The sequence below is a fragment of the Ursus maritimus genome, unplaced genomic scaffold, assembly GCF_017311325.1.
Source record: "Ursus maritimus isolate PB19 unplaced genomic scaffold, ASM1731132v1 scaffold_32, whole genome shotgun sequence".
NCBI classification, from domain to species: Eukaryota; Metazoa; Chordata; class Mammalia; order Carnivora; family Ursidae; genus Ursus; species Ursus maritimus.
In genome coordinates, this window is record NW_024425786.1 from 13,024,098 (window position 1) to 13,042,369 (window position 18,272).

General features: G+C 54.8%; 1 protein-coding gene across 1 annotated transcript in view; it reads left to right on the plus strand.

The window, feature by feature from the left end:
- IGSF21 (immunoglobin superfamily member 21) overlaps window positions 1–18,272 on the plus strand; it is a 233,151-nt gene that overhangs the window by 182,373 nt on the left and 32,506 nt on the right. The window contains exon 4 of the mRNA XM_040645857.1: window positions 10,753–10,871. Within this exon, the coding sequence (XP_040501791.1) occupies window positions 10,753–10,871 (119 nt within the window). The remainder of the gene's footprint in view (window positions 1–10,752; window positions 10,872–18,272) is intronic.

Below are 18,272 nucleotides of genomic sequence, written 5' to 3' on the forward strand. Positions count from 1 at the left end.
CTCTGTTATTACTATTATTGTCTTATTTCAGAGGGCCTCTGTGAGGCTGGAAAGAGATGGGCGTTTCGAGTGCCCAGCACTGGGTCTTGCACATAGTAGGTGCTCAATGAACCACTGACGTGCAGAGATGAACAAGGCATGCGTGGTCCCCTAGAATCCCTCGGTCCCTGGGGTGCAGCTGTGTTCATCGAACAAGACCAGAGAGATCACTGGTGCCAGGAAATGCTCAGAGCCCCGGAATGGCCACTTTCCACAACTTCCCGGTCCTGCTGAAGGCAGACTTGATTCCAAGACGCTCGGGGTCTTCCTGGTGCCGACTCTCACCACCGCCAAGTAGAGAGGCAAAGACAGAGAGGCAGAGATTTCTGTTAAAAAGGGATAGAAAGGAGGCAGCGGGCACAGCCATGGGCCCCAGCCCGCTGCCTCGCTCCTAGCTGCTCACCACCCAGCTTCCTTTGTCTGAGGTCTCTTTGGCCTGCTGCTTGCTTTCCGGTTCCCCACCCCCCAGTGTCTTTCCAGGGGGCACCTGTCCCATGCCCTGGGCCTGCTGGGCCTGGGATGGCAGGGAGTGAAGACAGGTGGAAGGAACTTCCTGAAGCTTTTGGCCCTCCTGCCCCTGCCTGCCTCCCCACCCAGAGCCTGCGCTGAGCATGCTGACCAGGAGAAACGGATCAATCAGGACTTGGGGAAGGAAGTGGTTTCCATGGCAGCAGCAAGAGGCTGGGGAGGAGAGGCCAGGAGAGGAAAGGGAGGGAGAGTGGAAGGGGGTCAGGAAGGGAGGACTGGGGAGGGGCAGGCAGCTGACCAGAGAGTCAGGAAAATGGGGTGGACAGAGCGGAAGGGAGGATGGGAGTGGGCTTCTGGCTGAAGCTCCTGGTAGTGGCTGAACAGGGTGGGAAAGGCCAGGATGGATGGTACAGTGACCCCCCCATACACCTTCCACCAACCCGGCATCAAGGAGGCCAGAGAGGCGGGGGCCAGTGAGCCCAGATCTGTCAGCATCCAGGGTCCCGGTTACTAACTTCCCATGTATGCACGGTCTAGGGATCCCAGGCTAGGCTCTGTGGATTTTTGTTTGAGAATGCATCACTGGAAGATAAAATCTGATTTCTGAGAGGCTTTTTCCCATCTTGGAATCAGGTCGCTTCCAGTGTGTCCACAGGGAAATGACAGCGGCCATCTGTGGAGCTCTGCTCTGGGCAGGAGTGAGGGCGCTTCCACAGTGACCCCCTTGGAGCCTCAGAACAAAGCCCCCTGCAGCCCGGATGCAGAAGAGGGTAGTGACCTGAGGTCACACAGACCTAGGAGCCTGACCTGGACTGGCATGAGCGTCCAGCACCTTTCAGTCTAGGAGGAAGTGAATGAAATTCTAGAACGTAGGAGGGTGCAGCTCAGTAGTGGGCCAGAGGGAGATAAGCCCCTTCCCTTGGATGGAAAGGCAATGGAGGAACAGAATGGGGCCTCACCTTCCATGGTCACTATAATGAGGGGCTGGCCAGAGACCCACAGCGCTTGGGTCCTTAAATGCTCCTGGCCAGGATTGCCAACCCACAAAGCCTGGGGCCAGGCAGGGCCTGAGGTGGGTCCAGACTCCCCGGCCTGTGGAGGGAAGCCGGGCCAGGCAGGAGGGGACTGGCTTGTTCTGGAACTTCTTCCCCTCCTTTGCCACCCCTCCCTACTATCCCTCCCTAGCAGCCCTGCTTTTGATTGGAAGCCACAGATGTTTCGCACCCACTGAGAGGTTTTATGATGGAAACCATTTTCAGATTGAAAGGGGGATGAAAATCGCTAATGGCTTTTCAAAGGCCCTGGGGAAAAAAAACAAAAAGAGTTCAGGCAGTTTCTGGAAAGAAAGGGGAAAACACACAAGGAAGAAGGTAATGAAACTCTCAGGGCCAAGGGAGGGGCTAGGCCCTTAGCTAAGGGGCTTTTCTGGCAGCCCCAGGCCCCCTGCCCAGAGCTCCCTCTCCTTCCCCCGCCACCCGGTCCCTGAGCCCCCCAATTCGAGACAGCCTGTTCACCCCCAAGTGGTGCCGCCCAAATGTTCTCAGGGGAGCCCACCACATTTAGGCTGGCTCGACCCTTGACCGGCTCCCCAATGGAGTGAGGGGGGAGTGGGGAGTGGCTGGAAGGGGATGGGGGTGGCTGTGGGCTTCCAAGGAGCAATTCTGACACATCCTTCTCCTGCTTCCTTGGGGGCAGGAGAAGTTGGTCCCAAACTCTCCAGCTTTGTGTTGTGAAAAGAGCACCAGGGAGTTGGGGCTCGTGGAGCCCCCCACTCACTGAGGCTTCTGGCTCAAAGCACCCACACTTCAGGAGCAGCCCCTACGGGCCCCAAGGGCGGGGTCTGTAATGCTATTACAATCCTCAAGCCGCCGTGGGGGGCCCAGGTCCCTCTCTGGCTCAGCTGGCACGGGTAGCCTGGCCTCTCCATCCTTGATCTGCCACGGACTGCTGTCTGGCCTAGGGCAGATCTCTCCTCTCTCTTTAGTTTTCTCATTTGTCAAATAGAAGGTGACCAGTAGCCTGATTTGCCTGGAGCTGAAGGGTTCCTAGAGCATGGGAATGTCAGTGCTTTTTTAAAACGAGCAAAGTCTTGGACGAACCAGGACTAGTTGGTCGCCCTGGTTAAGAGACCAGGCTGGATTAGGAAATCAGATATTAAAGGAGCACAGCTCCCAGCCTCCTCCACATACAACCTGTGCACATGGGACAAGTCCCTTAGCTTAAGGCAGAGTCTCCTTCCTCCACCAGGGTCTCTGCATTTGCGGTCCCATGGCTCCACCCCTGCTCAGGGGAAACATCTCCGCAGTCTGCCTCTGTCAGGTGCTCGCTGGGGGAGAAACTCCAGGAATTGACCAAAAGGAGGTGAGGGAATTGTTTCTGGGTTTCAGAATGTTCCATCCCCATCCCATTGGGGTTGAAACTTCTCTCTCCCCAGGCAGCTTCCCTCGGAATGTATTCACGGTGGGTGGCTCAGGTCTTATCACTTCCGGCAACATTAGCCAAGATCCCACCAAGTAGAATGAGACCTCATTTGTCCTTGATCTCAGTCTAGGCTCTGGGTTCCACTTCCCGGGGTGCACTGGAGCTTAGACTCACCCCCAGGGTCCCCCCAAGGGACCAGGAAAGATTGAGGATGCATTATCTCTTTCAGAAGCTGGAAGACAGGGAGCAGGTGAAGGGTCGGGCTCAGGAGGACAGAGAGAAATTCGGCACTGAGTCAGAGCAGAGTGAGAGGGATGGAGGCCACGCTCCGTGTGTGGCCAGCGTTCTGGCAGCCCCTGGTGGCTTAAAGACCCACATGGAGTGGAAAAATCTCTCCTCTGATAATTTCTACTCAACAGTGCTCACGAGGAACACACATGGGTCAAGGCCTTCCAAGCTCTACATCCTGGTATTCGGGGTTTGGTGAAGCCCATGGGAGGGGACCACCCAGTGTGTCTGGTGGGGGAGGGCAGGGTCAAACAGATGGATGGACCCACAGGGGAGGGAGAAGGACTGAGACCCCGAGACTTGGGGTTTGCTGGCCAGTAGCAACAGCATCTCCTGGGAGCTTGTTAGAAAATCTCAGGCCCTCAGCAAACCTGCTAGAATCTGCATTTCAACCAGACCCTGGGGGATTGAGTGCATTCAAGTTTGAGGTGTGAACCCCTGCAACCAGCCATAGTCTCTGGCAGAGGATCCCATCCCAAGACAAGGCCCTTTCTCACCTGTACCTGGCTGCTTTCCCAGGTCTACCAGTTGCCACAAATGCTCTCCCTCGTAGCCAGTCCATTTCCTAGTCCTGGGGGGTTCGTGCAGCCACCGGGGCCATGAAGGGACAGCCAGAAGCAGCAAGGGCAGCTGGGAAGGAGGAGCCGCTGAACAGGTGCACACCTGGGCCACTGGGCCAAACAAACAGACCTGAGCTGCCCCAGGGCTCCCGCCAGGCTCTGCAGATGGCTCAGGTGTGAGGGAAGGGGCGGGGCCCATTCCTGCCCCCGCCTTTCCCAGAGAGCAGCAAACCTTTTCCAAGTGTCTTATTAGCAAACATCCCAATAGCACCCATGGCTGCCAGAGACTTTATGGCCATTTTTATTAGCCCTGCCCCAAGGCTCTGTAGAGATGGAGCGGGCATTCTGCAATAGTTACCCCAGCATTGCGGGAGCATGACCCTGAACTTGGAGAGTTAGCAGGCGTTTGAGGGAGGGAGAAGAAAGGTCTGGGCCTCGGGGGCTGTGCAGCCAATCAGGGAGGCATGGCAGATGCATGAACAGTAAACCTTCCTTACTTCCCACTTGAGATGTTTGCAGCGGGGATGACAGGGAGCAGAGCGGAGGCAGGCACTAGGCTAATAAGATTGCAGGGGGTGTGTTTAACCTACTTACAAGAAGGAACTATTTCCCAGCCCCTCAGAAGCTCCGTTTCCATGCAAACAATGGTTACACAAATAAAACGATCTCTCTTCTCTTCATTAAAGCAAAGCCTCAAAGGACCAATCGCTCCCTGAATCTTCTCCATTAGCCCAGAATGAGGTACTGTGTATATAAATGCAGACATCTAAATTACAAAATGCTTTTTAAATAGGATAGATTATAAAAGTTTGGTCCTGACAGCTCGTCTTATTTAATTGTTGAATTTTGGCAAAAGATGTGAGGCCACTCGCCCCTTTCTTCCCTTCATCCCTTCCTCCTTCCTTTCTGGGTCCAGATCAGAGATGGTCTCAGTCTCACGGAGTCTGGGCTTGATCCTCCAGTGAATGGAAGCCCAGGGAAGGTTCTAAGTTGGAAAAGGACCCGCCGGATCGCACTGTGATAAGGTCACTCTGGCAGCAGGGTAGGGAGGGGATGGCCTGGAGGGGCCTCCGGCAGGGAGAAGTGGCAAGAATGAGTACAGGTGGAGAGGTCTCGGGCAGAGCAGAATGGGCAGAAGGGAGAGAAGGAAAAGAGCAGGTGTCTGTCACCTGTCCTGCAACCTCCCCTCTCCTGAGAGAAGATTAGAAGGAAAGAGGGCCAGAAACACATACACCAATGCCATGCATAGTTTTCTCATAGAGGAAATCACTTTCCCTGGAATCCTAGGAAGTGTGACCTACAGCAACAGAAAGCAGTTAGTGGTTGTCTGGGGTTGAGGGGCCGGGGGATTACAAATGGACACAAGGAAACCTGGGGGAGGGCAGTAAGAGATACATTCATTAGCTTGATTATGGCAACTGGTTTCAATGGTGTCTCCATATGTCAAAAGCCATCAAATGTGTAAACTTTATGTACAGTTGTCAGTCATACCTCAATAAAGTTATAAACAACAACAAAAAATTTTTAAGAAGCGAGGATCCCAGGAGACCCGTTTGTAGTAGGGGGCAACCAGACCTAACACGCTGCACTAGCCCTAGGACCTGGCATGGTCAGACTGATGTTTGCCATGATGACCTTGACCCCAGGGCGACTTAATGAACGTCCAGCTGACTTCTTCCAGGAAGTGGGGAGACATATAGGCAGACCGGAGAGAAAGGATGTTTTATAGGGTTACAGCGTTGCTGTTGACAAGTGTTGCCCTGTCTTCCCAGCTACACACTGGACACGGCAGAGAGTGCCTGGTGTCTAGTCGGCACTTAATACTTTGTTTAAAAATGTAATCATATGACAGTGTAGGGGGAAGAATCTGACAAGCCCCTACCCCACACCAGGCTCTGTTCCTTGTTCTTGTTCATTCATTCAGGCTTCCGATGCCCCGCATGTCATTCAGTGGCTCATGTGATTCCCTAACGATGCAGCAAGGGAAACTCAAACATGCATTCTGTTTCCTCCCCGTCCTGTCCCCTGTTTCCAAGTCCACCACCTCCATTCTGTGCAAATCTAGGACTCGTCCCAGTAGAGAGAAAAAGCCACAAAAGGAGAGGCGAGGAGAGACTCTGAAGTTGGGTCAAGTGTGGAGAATGTGAACACAACTTGCTTGGGGCACTGCAGTCAGCGGAATTAAGGGGGCCCACCGGAAGCTGGAGGAAGGGAATTTAGGAAAATAAAAGGCCATCCTGTTTCTCCCAGCAGGAAAGAAGCAGATGGCTTTCATTACCTGGATAGTGGTGGGGCCCGGAATAGAAATACGCTCTAGAGCAGTGGAGGCGAATTCCCATACCGGAGCATTCAGACTCACTTGCCAGTTGAAGAAGGAAGAGCCCAGGAGCAGTGGGGGTGGGGCGATGGGGCCCAAAGACAATTCTCCGGCTCGGGCATCCGCCAGACTTGGTTTCAAATGATGGCACCCACCTGCTTATTCTCTGACCTTGGTCATGTTACCTCTATGTATATAAGATTGCTGTGTATAGAAGATTCTAGTCCATTGGACTCTGATGGTACATCAGCTCTGAGCTAAACCATCTTGTCAACTGTCTGCTGGGGTGGGATCACAGGTGGAGACTCACCTGCTGGGCTTTGAAAGCTGGCTAGAGGCTTGCCATGTGGACAAGAAAGGAACAAGGGTCCAAGCAGAGGTAACAGCCTGGGCAAAGTCACGGGGGCAGGAACCAAGTCCTTGGCATCTCTCTATCAGCACCTTGCCCCCAAGGCTTAGCATGGGGCATGGCACACAGTAGGTCTACACACGTGTGCTGGCCCTGGGCCTGGCAGAAGCCCTAGTGCCTAGCCCTTGCACGGCCTAACCTGAGCCATGGGGACAGCTGGGGGTGCCCCCACTATCTCTGTGTCCAGTTTTTCAAAAACACAATTACATGCCCTTCAGAACCGCTGTCGGTGTTGGTAAACTGTAGCCACTAAACTGCATTACACTGATTTTGCCAGAAACCTTTGCAGTTATTAATAGTTTATCGATCAGAGCCCATTGCTGATGAGAGTTGGTCTTCTTACCCCAGCCCCCTCAGGGCCCTGCTATCTGTGCAAGGCCTTTTATCCAGCATGCAGATCAATGCCACTCAAATCTGGGGAGAGGAGATCTCTGGGCCGTTAATCCACTTTAGACGGCTCGCAGCGAGCACACACGCTCAGATGAGGCGTTTGGTCCAAATCAAAGCTGTGCCCGGGGAAGCTGTTGGGTCTGCAGGTGAGAATGAGACTCTGCACCTGCTTTCCAGGACAGAGGGAGACAGGGTTCTCCGTGCTCACTCCACGGCCTCCTGGAAGGTTGCTGCCCATTTCCAGAATGTTGATTGAGTACCTACCATGACAGCAAGCACCACGCATGGTCGTGGGACATACTGGTAAACCAGACAGGGGCTGACCCCACCTTCCCGGAGCTTACGGTGCGTGGCGGGGGGGAGGGGTATCTGCAAGTCACAGACATAGGTCATCAAGTGACAATTTAGACAAGTACTTTTTTTTTTTTTAAGATTTTATTTATTTATTTGACAGAGAGAGACAGCCAGCGAGAGAGGGAACACAAGCAGGGGGAGTGGAAGAGGAAGAAGCAGGCTTCCAGTGGAGGAGCCTGATGTGGGGCTCAATCCCAGAATGCCAGGATCACGCCCTGAGCCGAAGGCAGATGCTTAACGACTGAGCCACCCAGGCGCCCCTAGACAAGTACTTCTGTATTGGTTCACTGTTGCTGCATAACGAGCCATCCCAAACCTGGATGTTAAGTTTAAACGCAGTGACCAGGAATCATTGCTCATGAGTCTAGGGGTTGGCTAGGCTCACTCTTGTGTTTGACCTTGGCTGGAATGGCTGGGCCCGCTGGGGCCTCTCTCCATGTCGCTGTGTGCTTTTGTCCACATCAGAGGCTTGTTCTCAGGGAGGAAGCAAGGGAGAGAGAGTGGCAGGGGGTTACAGAGGGAGAGAGATTGTTCTTTCAAGACTTCAGCTTGGAATTTGCACGCCTTCACTCCTACACATGCTATTGGTCAAAGCAAGTCACGAGGCCAAGAATGGGCGAGAGGCTCCGCCCCTCGATGGAGGGAACCGTAAGGCAATTTGCCAGATGCACGGATATGGGGAGGCTATTAATCAGGGCCATCAATGCCATCCGTCCACCACACCCACCGGGTCCAGATGGTCACTAAGAAAGTGACCATTCCTTGGTAACTTGAAGGATGCAGCCCGGGGAAGAAAAGGCAGCATTCCCAGGAAGAGAGAATATTGCAAGCGAAGTGCTGAATCAAACAAGGCGCTGAGCCAAATGTGTCACCTCTGAGGGGTCCTGGATGGGATTCTGGAACAGAAAAAGGGACATTAGTGGAAAACTGGGGAAACCCAGAAAGAGTCTGGACTTGAGTTAATAGTGATGTATCAATAATGTTGGCTTCTTCGTCTGACAACGGTACCACGGCCGTGTCAGATGTTCCTAACGAGGGAAATTGGGTGAGGGACGTATGGAAATGCTCTATTTTCTGTGCAACTTTTCTGTCAATCTAAAATGATTCCAAAATTAAGTTCATTTTTTAAGAAGGCACTTGGCCCATGAAGGGAATAGAAAGAACACCACTGCAGCTGGAGGAGGGCTAGGCTGAGAGGTGCTGGAGATGTGGCGGGGAGCAACCACGCTGGCCTTGTTGGCCAAGATAAGTTCGGGTTTTAATCTTTAAGAGTACAGAGAAGTCTCTGAAGGGCTTAGGTAGGGAAGTACCATTAATTCTATTTGCATTTGAAAAGATCTGGGTTCTACCTGCAGAATGGATTCAGAGGGAGTTTCCCAGGGGCAGAAGAACCAGTTAACCTTGCGCCCCACATTCCAGGTGAGAAAAGGGATGGGGGGGGGATGGAAGGAAATGGATACAGTCCGGCAAGTATTTAGGTAGAGCGTCTGGGGGGACTGGCCACTGAGTGCGCATGAGTGGGACCAGGACCACTGGTGGAGCTGGGGAGCCCAAGGAACACCCGAGTCTGTACAAAGTCCTAAGGGGGAAGCTGCCTTCTTCACAAGGCACCAATCCAGGCGTCCCCTGAGCCATCTTCTACCCCCTCTGCTGTGTCACCTACACGAGTCGCCCAAACATACCGCTTATGTTGCTGTCACCTGAGCATGTTGTCAGTGTAGCAATGGCCTAAACATGTCACCTGTGTTGCTGTCACCTAAACCCACATGGCAGTTACCTGCACGTTTCCACCTGGGTGCCGACCCTGTCACCGTTACCTCATTACATCACCTGGGTGGCTGCCAGCTGCCTGTGTCTCCTGAGCCTGTTTCTTTAGGGGGCTGTCGCCTGAGCATGTCACCTGCACAAGTCACTTACCGTATAACTGATACCTATGAGTGTCACCTAAACATGTCACTCTAGGCGACTGTCACTCAGCAACAGTGCCCAGTAGAGGGGCTGTTTTTCCAGTCTAGCTGAGTTACGAACAAACAAAATAGCTCCCGAGGGGAGGCAGTCCCCTGCTGTTCCCGCTGACAGGGTGCTCCTCTGAGGGCAGGGAGGGGAGGAAGGCAGCCTCTTCCCCACAAAGTTTCCCTGATGAAAAGCTCCCGTTCTCCCAGTCCTTTCATGACAGTCGGTAGACCAGATGTCAACTTCTGCGTAGTGTATGTAAAGGAAGGTATCTGTTTATGCTAATGTGCGCTGGCTCTGCTGTGAGCCAGCAGCGTGGAGCCCAGGCTGAGAGCCCAGGTGTGGGGAGCACTGAGTCAAGAGAGAACGGAGCTGGGAGACAAAGATGGGGACGGTGGACAGGAGAGAAGAGAGTGAATCTGAGGTCGGAGTGCACAGCAGAAGCTGATGGGAGCGGGTGGTTTCGCTGAGTAGAGAGCGAATGGGTCCCAGAGGGGGTGGAACAGAGCGCTGGGTGGAAGGAACCTCCGTGCTCGGGGTGGGAGGGCGGGAGCCACACCCAGAGCCTGTGCTCTTCACTGACGCCCTCTCCCTCCGCTACTGCCCTCTCTGATCGGACTGAGGGGCCAGTTTGGTGGCTGGGGCTTCGTGACCATGACCGTGACCGTGAGCTTCTTCCTGTTTTGTGCTGCAGCATGACAACCCGAGTCCCAAGCACAGAGACCCCACTGCCTCTAAGTTGTGGTCAGAAGAGGCTCCCTTTTGGCCACATGGTCAGGCCCAGAGAAGGTCGGAACTTGCCAGAGGACCCAGAGATGTCTCTGATGCAGCAGCGGCCTAGCCAACGTCCCTCCAGGCCATAGGAGGACCCCAGGCAGAACCAGCCGCTCCCGGCTTTGTGCTAGAATAGACTCACCCTTTGAGGGACTGGGAGCGCTGATCCACTGGACCAGGGGCTCCTTGGAGAGGAGAAGTTGACTGTTTCCTCTCAAGCCCCCAAGGCTGGACCCGAAGGCACAGCAAGGCAGTACCAAAAGAGGAATTCAAATTCCCATCCTGGCTCTTATTAGCCATACTGGTGGTGGGCGGGAGGACCTCTGTGCCCCCTCTAGAGCCTCAGTTTCCATGTTTACGAGATGGGAATAGCGGTCCCGTGTGGAGGGCAGAGTGACGGGACGCGCTTGGGCACGGTTTTGAGCCTGTGCCCCACGTTAGGTGCCTCCCGGCGCAGTCCTCCTCGGGCCCTCTAGGTGGGGGCACCGTTACCATTCGCAGCTCAGGGAACCTGACAGGAGCACCGATCGAACTCGGGTTGAACACACAGCCCCCACACCTTCACCTCCTGAAGCATCGAACACAGGGCCTGGCATACAGTCGGTGCTCCATACATGTTGCTGCTCCCCCCAGCAGAGCACAGGAGCACGTGGTCGAGCCAGAAGCGTTTGCTGAACACAAGCTGAACAGTGGGGCTTGGGGTTGTTTTCGGGGTGGGGGGGCTGAGCTTTCCAGCGCCCTGTCGTGGGCCCTCACCCTGCCCCTCTGCTTCCCCCCAGGCTGCCCGAGGTCCGCATCTCAGACAACGGTCCCTACGAATGCCACGTGGGTATCTACGACCGCGCCACGAGGGAGAAGGTGGTCCTGGCATCAGGCAACATCTTTCTCAACGTCATGGGTGAGTGCAGGGCCCCCCCGGCCCCAGGGTCACAGCGAGGAGAGACAAATGAGGTGCTGACGGAGGAATGAGGGCTTCCCAAAGGGCAGCAGACCTCAGTGTCCACTTCTGTAAGGCAAGGGTGGGATGTGGGCCTGGTGGATCATTCATGGACCCCGGGCTCCGGGCTCCGTGACCCAGTGAGGACACAGGGAGGGAGGGGTTGAGCAGCGTGGAGGCAGCTGTGGGAGCACTTTTCCAGGCTGAAGCTAAGAACCATGTTCATAGAAGTGCCTGTGGGGACAGAACAGTGGGGGTAGGGTTCCCCCTGCCCCGGTGGCAGGACAATCTGGGCGCCTCCCTGGGGGAGGCAATGCACGCGGGCTACAGAGAGTGATTCTGACCCTGGACCTCCCACGCCTTTCCTGGGACATTGAAGCAGCTAGTGATCAGTGAGGACAGGCCCTGGACTCGGTGTCAGGGCGTCCTGGGGTCGGACCCCGTATCTGTGTCTCTATTTCTCCATCTGCAAGATGGGGATAGGAACGCTAGTGCCTGTATCTGCCTGGCTGTGTCCCCACCCCAGCCTCAGTTTCTCCATTTGTCAAACAAGGGCCATGCTTCAAGCGGTCTCAGAAGCCTCTTTTGGCGGTGACGTTCTCATCAGGTGCACTCTCCAGTTCTGCTGCCAGAATTCTGGGGACTTGGCCCCGACTCCGGGCTCCAGCATTCTCTGATTTTCTTATCAAGTGATATTTACCAGGGAAACAAAGCTTGTCGTAGTCAGGCAATCAATGAAAGCATAAAGGCCCCGTGGAAAGCCACCACTTCTAGGGAAATTGAAAACCTCCAAAGGCCAGACCTCCAGAGGGACATTGATTCCCGCCGAGACAGCACGTGGTGTGTTCTGGCTTCCTGGCGGATGGGCCACGGTGGGGAGGTGACCGTGCCAGGAAAACCTCCCTCTTGCCATTGTCCCCTCACCGAAGGGTCGTTCTTGATGCCCAGCCCTCGGCTGGTCACCCCGGGGAAGCTGGTGAAGAGCAAAACTCAGTGTGCACCATCGAGGGGCTCCCAGTCTGAGGAGGGACATGTGCGCAATCATCCATCCATCAGATACCCCTTGAGCACCTACTGTGTGCTAGATAATAGACACACTCCCTCAATAGGAGTAGTCCCTGGGGAGTTGTATCCCGTGCATGAGCCAAGCATAAAACACACACAGATGCCTAAGAGAGAACTGCGGACAGGGCCAAATCCTGGGCAGAAAATCAGGCAGGTAACGGGGTAGAGAACGGCTGTGGGGGGGGGGGTGGCAGCTAGTATAGGGGGAGGACTAGAGGAGGACCCTCTTGGAGGTTGCTAGGCTGTGCTTTCCATGTTCTGTCATTCAGTCCTCACAACCCACCCGAGGGTAGGGACTAGTATTATTGGCCCCATTCTGCAGACGCAGAAATGAAGGCACAGATAAAGCAAGAAACCCGCCTAAGGTTACACAGCCAGGATCACAAAATCCTCCCGTGATGGCAGCTCAGTGCTGGGGCCAGAAGCCAGGCGTCTTGCCTCTCACACCAGCTGTTGCACCCCTAGAACTCCAGCTAAGGGTTCTCTCGATGTGAGCAAGGACAGAGTCCTCTAAAGCCACCTCCTCCATGAGGCCCACCCTCATGAGCACGTTGCTCTCCCTCCACGGCCTCTGTCTCCTCCTCCATACAAGGAGGAGGTGTGACCAAATGGTCCTAAGCCCCTCCGAGCTCTGACATCTGTAAATCCGTTATCCCACCTGCTAGGCAAGGAACCGGAGGCACAGAGATCCCGTGGGACCCGCCAGAACGGTTCGGCTGGCCTGATGGTCCTGGTTGAGCAAGGCCGTGTGCTCCTGGCGGGCGTGGCTCCTCTCTCTGCCCACGGCACGGCCAGCCGAGACTTTTCTCCTCCAGTCTCGCTGTCTGGGCAGCAGGCAGCTGTGAGCCTCTGGGCTCCTCCCAACGGAAGGTGGCAGCCACGTGGGATGGCAGACGGCTGCTGAGATCCCAGTTACTGAGCAGGAGCTGAGGCTGTCGGGGAATTGGGGGGGTTGGGGGGGCGGGGGAAGCACCACCCAGTGGCCCCAGACTCAGGGAACAGCTCTGACCTCTGGAAATGCAGGGTGTCTTTGGGCAGGATTCTTACTGAAACACCCCCATGCTCTCTGAGCCTGCAGCTGAGCTGACATCACAGCCCCTGTCCATCCCTGGCCTGTGCCTGACAGTGCGTGAGCTTCTAGCTTCGTGCGTATTGTCTTCTGGAATCCTGGCGACAGCCCTCTGAGCCAGGAGGTGTTACAATCCCTGTTATGTAAGTTTAGGACACACAGATTTTAGGCTGAATCCCAGATCCATCACTATGTTCGTTAACCTCGCTGGGCCTCAGTTGCCCATCTGTAAAATAGGGACAAGAGTGGTTACCCCCTGGAGTAGTTGTAAGGTTTTTTTTATTTAAATAAAGTTTGCAGGGTGCCTGGGTGGCTCGGTCGGGTAGGTGTTTGACTCTGGGTTTCGGCTCAGGTCATGATCTTAGGGCTGTGGGAGCCCACATCTGACTCTGTGCTCAGCAGGGAATCTGCTGGAGATTCCCTCCCTCTGCCCCACCCCCTGCACTCTCTCTCTCTCTCTCTAAAATAATAAATAGGGGCTCCTGGCGGCTCAGTCCATGAAGCATCTGCCTTCAGCTCAGGTTGTGGTCCTGGAGTCTCAGGATCGAGCCCCGCATCGGGCTCCCTGCTCAGCAGGGAGTCTGCTTCTCCTTCTGTCCCTCCCCCCCAGCTCCTTCTCTCTCTCACTCACTCTCCCTCTCAAATAAATAAATAAACTCTTAAAAACTAATAATAAATAAATAAATAAATCTTTGAATGAATGAATGAATGAATGAATGAATGAACGAATAAGTTTGCAAAGCACCTATAGCCCAGATGCAGCAGCTAAAAGGTTCAGTAGGTTGGACTTCGTTGCCTTTAGTACCATTGTCTCGGGCCTGCCCGCTCTTGGGCGCAGCGGGGGCTGCTTCTTTCTTGCCCCTGGAAGTCTTGCTGATGATTCATGACCCCAACGAGCTTCAAGCCCGTCCGAGAAGCACAGTTCCATGCACTGACTCCCTGCAAACGGACCCAGTTCCGCCCTGGTTCTGGGAAATGGGACCGCACGCCTCTGCCTGCCCCCCTCCCTGGCCTCCTGCTGAGAGCAGGTGCCAAGACCTACCCCCACTTTGCTAACCACAGCCACACCTCGCACTCAGCGGGTTCTGCCAGTTCCAACGTGCTTTTATTAGAGCGTTTCCCCTGATCCTGACAACAGCCCCGCAGGTGGGGATTACTGTCATCCCCAATTCACAGGCGGAGGCTAAGTCTCAGGGAAGGGAGAGGGTTTGCTGGGGACTGCAGGGCTGTGGCTGTCCCCGTCCCACAGCAGCAGAGCAGCGTGCCTTCCGTGGCTCACTACGGGCCCAGGAGGCTGGGGGTTGGGGCGTGCTGGGAGACACAGGGGGGCGCTGAGTGCGAGGACGTCTCCCCTGTGCAGCTCCGGTGCTCCAGCAAGCCACGTCAGCCTGGGAGGCAGAGACCACCCTGCACCTGTCGCCCAGACCCAGGCTCGGAGAAGGAAGGGGCTCTGCCAAGGTCAGGCAATTCCATGAGATGATCCCCAGGACAGAGCGCTCTGAGCCCAGTGCCGGGCACCTTCTGAGTGCTCAGTAAATAGCATCTCACATGACAAATAGCAATCATGGCCGTTACACATCAGGCACAATTAGAAAGACTTGAAAATTGTGGGACTCTGCCTCCCCCTCCCTCACCCGCCCCTTTAAATATATTTCAGAGCAGGTGCCAAGCCCTACCGTCTGCTCCTTGCCGTGGCCCGTGACATGGCATAGACAGACACTGGTCTGTCTGGTCACACAGACACACACGCGTGCACGCACGCACACACCAACACCCTCCCACCAAGCAAGTGGAGGCCGTTGAAAGCTGGGGTCTCCTTTGTGCGACAAAGGACCCTAAGGACCTTGGCCACCAACAGTGGGGCAAGACAGCCCCCTCCTCGATTTGGGGGTCAAAGGGAAGCTTCCTAGGATGGTGGGGGGAAGGGAGACGAGGAGCGGGGCCCATCCCCATGCATCCCCACGGCCCCGTGTGCATCCCAAGCACAGAGCGACTGTGCGGGAGAGCCGGCCTCCCGTCTGCCGCCACTGCGTTGGCATCCAGCACATTCTACCACGCTGTTTCTGCGGGCCTCGGGGTGCAGATCAAAATGTGAGAGCGGCTGTAATTTCACGCCTATAACATCCCCGCTATGTGGTGGGAAAAGACATTTGGGAGCCCCGTGGGTGACACCGAGGGTTCGTGCCGCACACAGTCATTAAAATGTTTTTATCCGAGCTGCAGATAAATTGTAAGCCAATTTGAAAGTTGCATGCTGGGCGCCAAGAACGCATTATACACAGTCACGGAAGGATTGCAGAGGGCCTTCTTGGGGTGTAGGTTATGCAGGGGAGCACGTTAAGGGTGCGATGTTACAATCAATTAACTGGGAGCCCAGACACCCCCACCCCAGCCAACGCGGGAAGACGCTGCTCTCCCAGTTCCACCAGAAGACCAGAAGGCAAGGTTTCTCTGCCACCCTTGCCGTGCAGGCCTGCCACCAAGGGGGCCCTTTCCACCCACAGCGAATAATCAAGGCCGCTTTTCCATCAAGCACAGGCTGCGTGGCCGGCACCGGGCGCTGAGCGACCCACGCGCTGTTGATCATACGACCTTCACGAGTGTCCCCCGAGATAGGCTCCCTCGTCCCATTTCACAGATGAGGGAAGGAGGCTCTAAGGGTTTAAGGTCCCCCCCCCATGTGAGTGAGAGAGCTGGGGGGCCCACCAGGTCTGCCCGAGCCCAGAGCTGATGCACCTAACAGTATCTCGGAGCTCCCAAGGGACATGTCCCCACCTTTGACACAAAGGCCACTAATAGCGCAGAGGTCAAGCAAGCACAGGGGTGGAGGAGGGGCTTATGCAGACCTGAGACAGCGGGGGCCTCCGTGAGACCGAGCCCCGACCAGGAGCACTTGGCACTCCAAACTTCAGACAGTTCCTGGGCCTCAGGCCCCGTGGGGCTGCTCATTCACTTCAACCCCGGGCCCCTCGCTACTCAAACCCTCCGAAGGGAGCAGCAGCCTTGGCGTCCCCAGGTCAGTGCCCGCTTGTGACTTGGACGGTCCAGTACCGACCTTTTTTCCTAGTAAAAACAACATCACGGGGCGCCTGGGTGGCACAGTCGTTGAGCGTCTGCCTTCGACTCTGGGTGTGATCCCAGCGTTCTGGGATCGAGCCCCACATCAGGCTTCTCTGCTGGGAGCCTGCTTCTTCCTCTCCCACTCCCCCTGCTTGTGTTCCCTCTCTCGCTGGCTGTCTCTATCTCTGTCAAATAAATAAATAAAATCTTTAAAAAACAAAAACAAAAACAAACAACATCAGAATGGTTTTTTGTTAAAATGGATTGGAAGGTCACTTGAATGTCCACACACAGGCATTCCAAATCCCAATCCTTCGTTCATCCATCCTTCATTTGTTCATTTCTGTAACAGACATGTGTTTATTGAGCACCTAGTACATTCCAGGCGCTCTTGTAGGGACTGGAATTCAGCTTCAGTAAGCAGCCAGACAAAACTCCCGGTCCTCGTGGACCGGACCGTGCAGGAAGGGAGGCAGACCCGAACAAGGAGACCGCTGGAGCCCGTGGGTGCCAGAGGGCAGTCGAGCGAAGCAGAGGCAGGCACAGCCTGGGACAAGGGGGCTCTTTTAAACGGGTGCTCAGCCAGGTCCCTCCGAGAAGGTGAGGCCTGTGCGCGTGGGCTTGAGGCCTCCCCGCACCTGATCCCTCACTGCCCGACTCAGCATGTGCCGGGGGCCAAGCACAGTTCCGGGTGCTGAGGATGCAGGAGGACGAGGAGACTCTTTGCCTCGTGGAGCTTCGGTGCCATCGAGGGAGATGGCTAGCTCGTGGTACAGATGCAGAAACCCAGGCTGACCCTGAGGCCGGATGTCTCCAGGATGCCAGTAACAAACGAGCACTCTGGGGAGCTGGAAGTCACAGAAATCTATTCCCTCATAGTTCTGGAGGCCAGAAGTCCAAAATCGAGGTGCTGGCAGGGCCACGCTCCCTCTGAAAGCTCTAGGAAAGGATCCTTCCGCCTCCTCCAGCTCCTGAGCGTGGCCAGTGGTCCTTGGCCTTCCTGGGCTTGTAGATGCAACCCTCCAGCTCTGTCTCTGTCCTCACGGGGCGACGACCTCCCTGCCTCCGTCCTCACGGGGTGGCCTCCCTCTGTGGGTCTGGGTCTCTGTGTCCACATCTCCCTCTTCTAAGGACACCAGGCCTTAGACGAAGGCACACCCAGAGCTTCTATGACCTCATCTGAACTTGGTTACATGTACGAAGACCGTTTTTGCAAATAAGATCACATTCACAGGTGCTGGGGGTTAGGACTTCAACACGTGTTTCTCCAGGACACGATTTGACCCACAACAGTCACTGAACCAGGAGGGAGCCTCAGAGGTGGATTTTCCGCCCGACTCTGAAGCCGACACGATGCTCCCAAGCACGTGGGTTTCCCTTCACTGAGCATTTACCAATCTGCCGCGCGCTGGGCTGAGGTCTTCCTAGACTAACTTACCACATGATCCCAAAAGCTCTGTGAGATGGGTACTGCCATCTCTTTGCCAGATGAGGAAACTGATAGGTATGTTGCTTGCCTAGGACGCCCAGCCCGCCAGTGACAGAGCAAGGGCAAAGGCGTCCTTCACAGTCACCCGTTCTGCTCTACTAACCATCATAACATACTAACAAGCACTAATAAAATGTTCTATCTTGGGGTCCCTACGGCTCTTCTGTTGCCGATACAGGTAGAATTTTGGAACCCAAGGCCATCATGGCACCAAACCACACCAAATGCTTTCAAAACATAGGGCCAGGCGACATAGGTGCCACTGCAGAGAATAGTCGTAAAGGAACTTCGCATAGCTTGCTTTTTATTTTTTTCAGTATGTTTTACTGAATTTTTATTAAGTGCATCTGGTGCTTTTTTTCTTTTTTTTAAACTGTTTTATTGAACTATAATTCATATAACACATAATTCAGTCATTTAAAGTATACAATTTAATGGTTTTGGCATACTCTCAGTTGTACAAACACTTTTAGTTGTGCAACCCGTTTTAGAAGATTTTCTAAATCTGTACCCATTAGCAATGACTCCCCCATCACATACCCCTTGCTCCAGGCTTAAGTATTCATCAATCTCCTTTCCTTCTTTTTCTTTCTTTCTTTTTTTTTATTAGAGAGAGAGAGAGCATACGAGTGGTGGGGAGGAGCAGAGGGAGAGAGGGAGAGAATCCCAAGCTGACTCC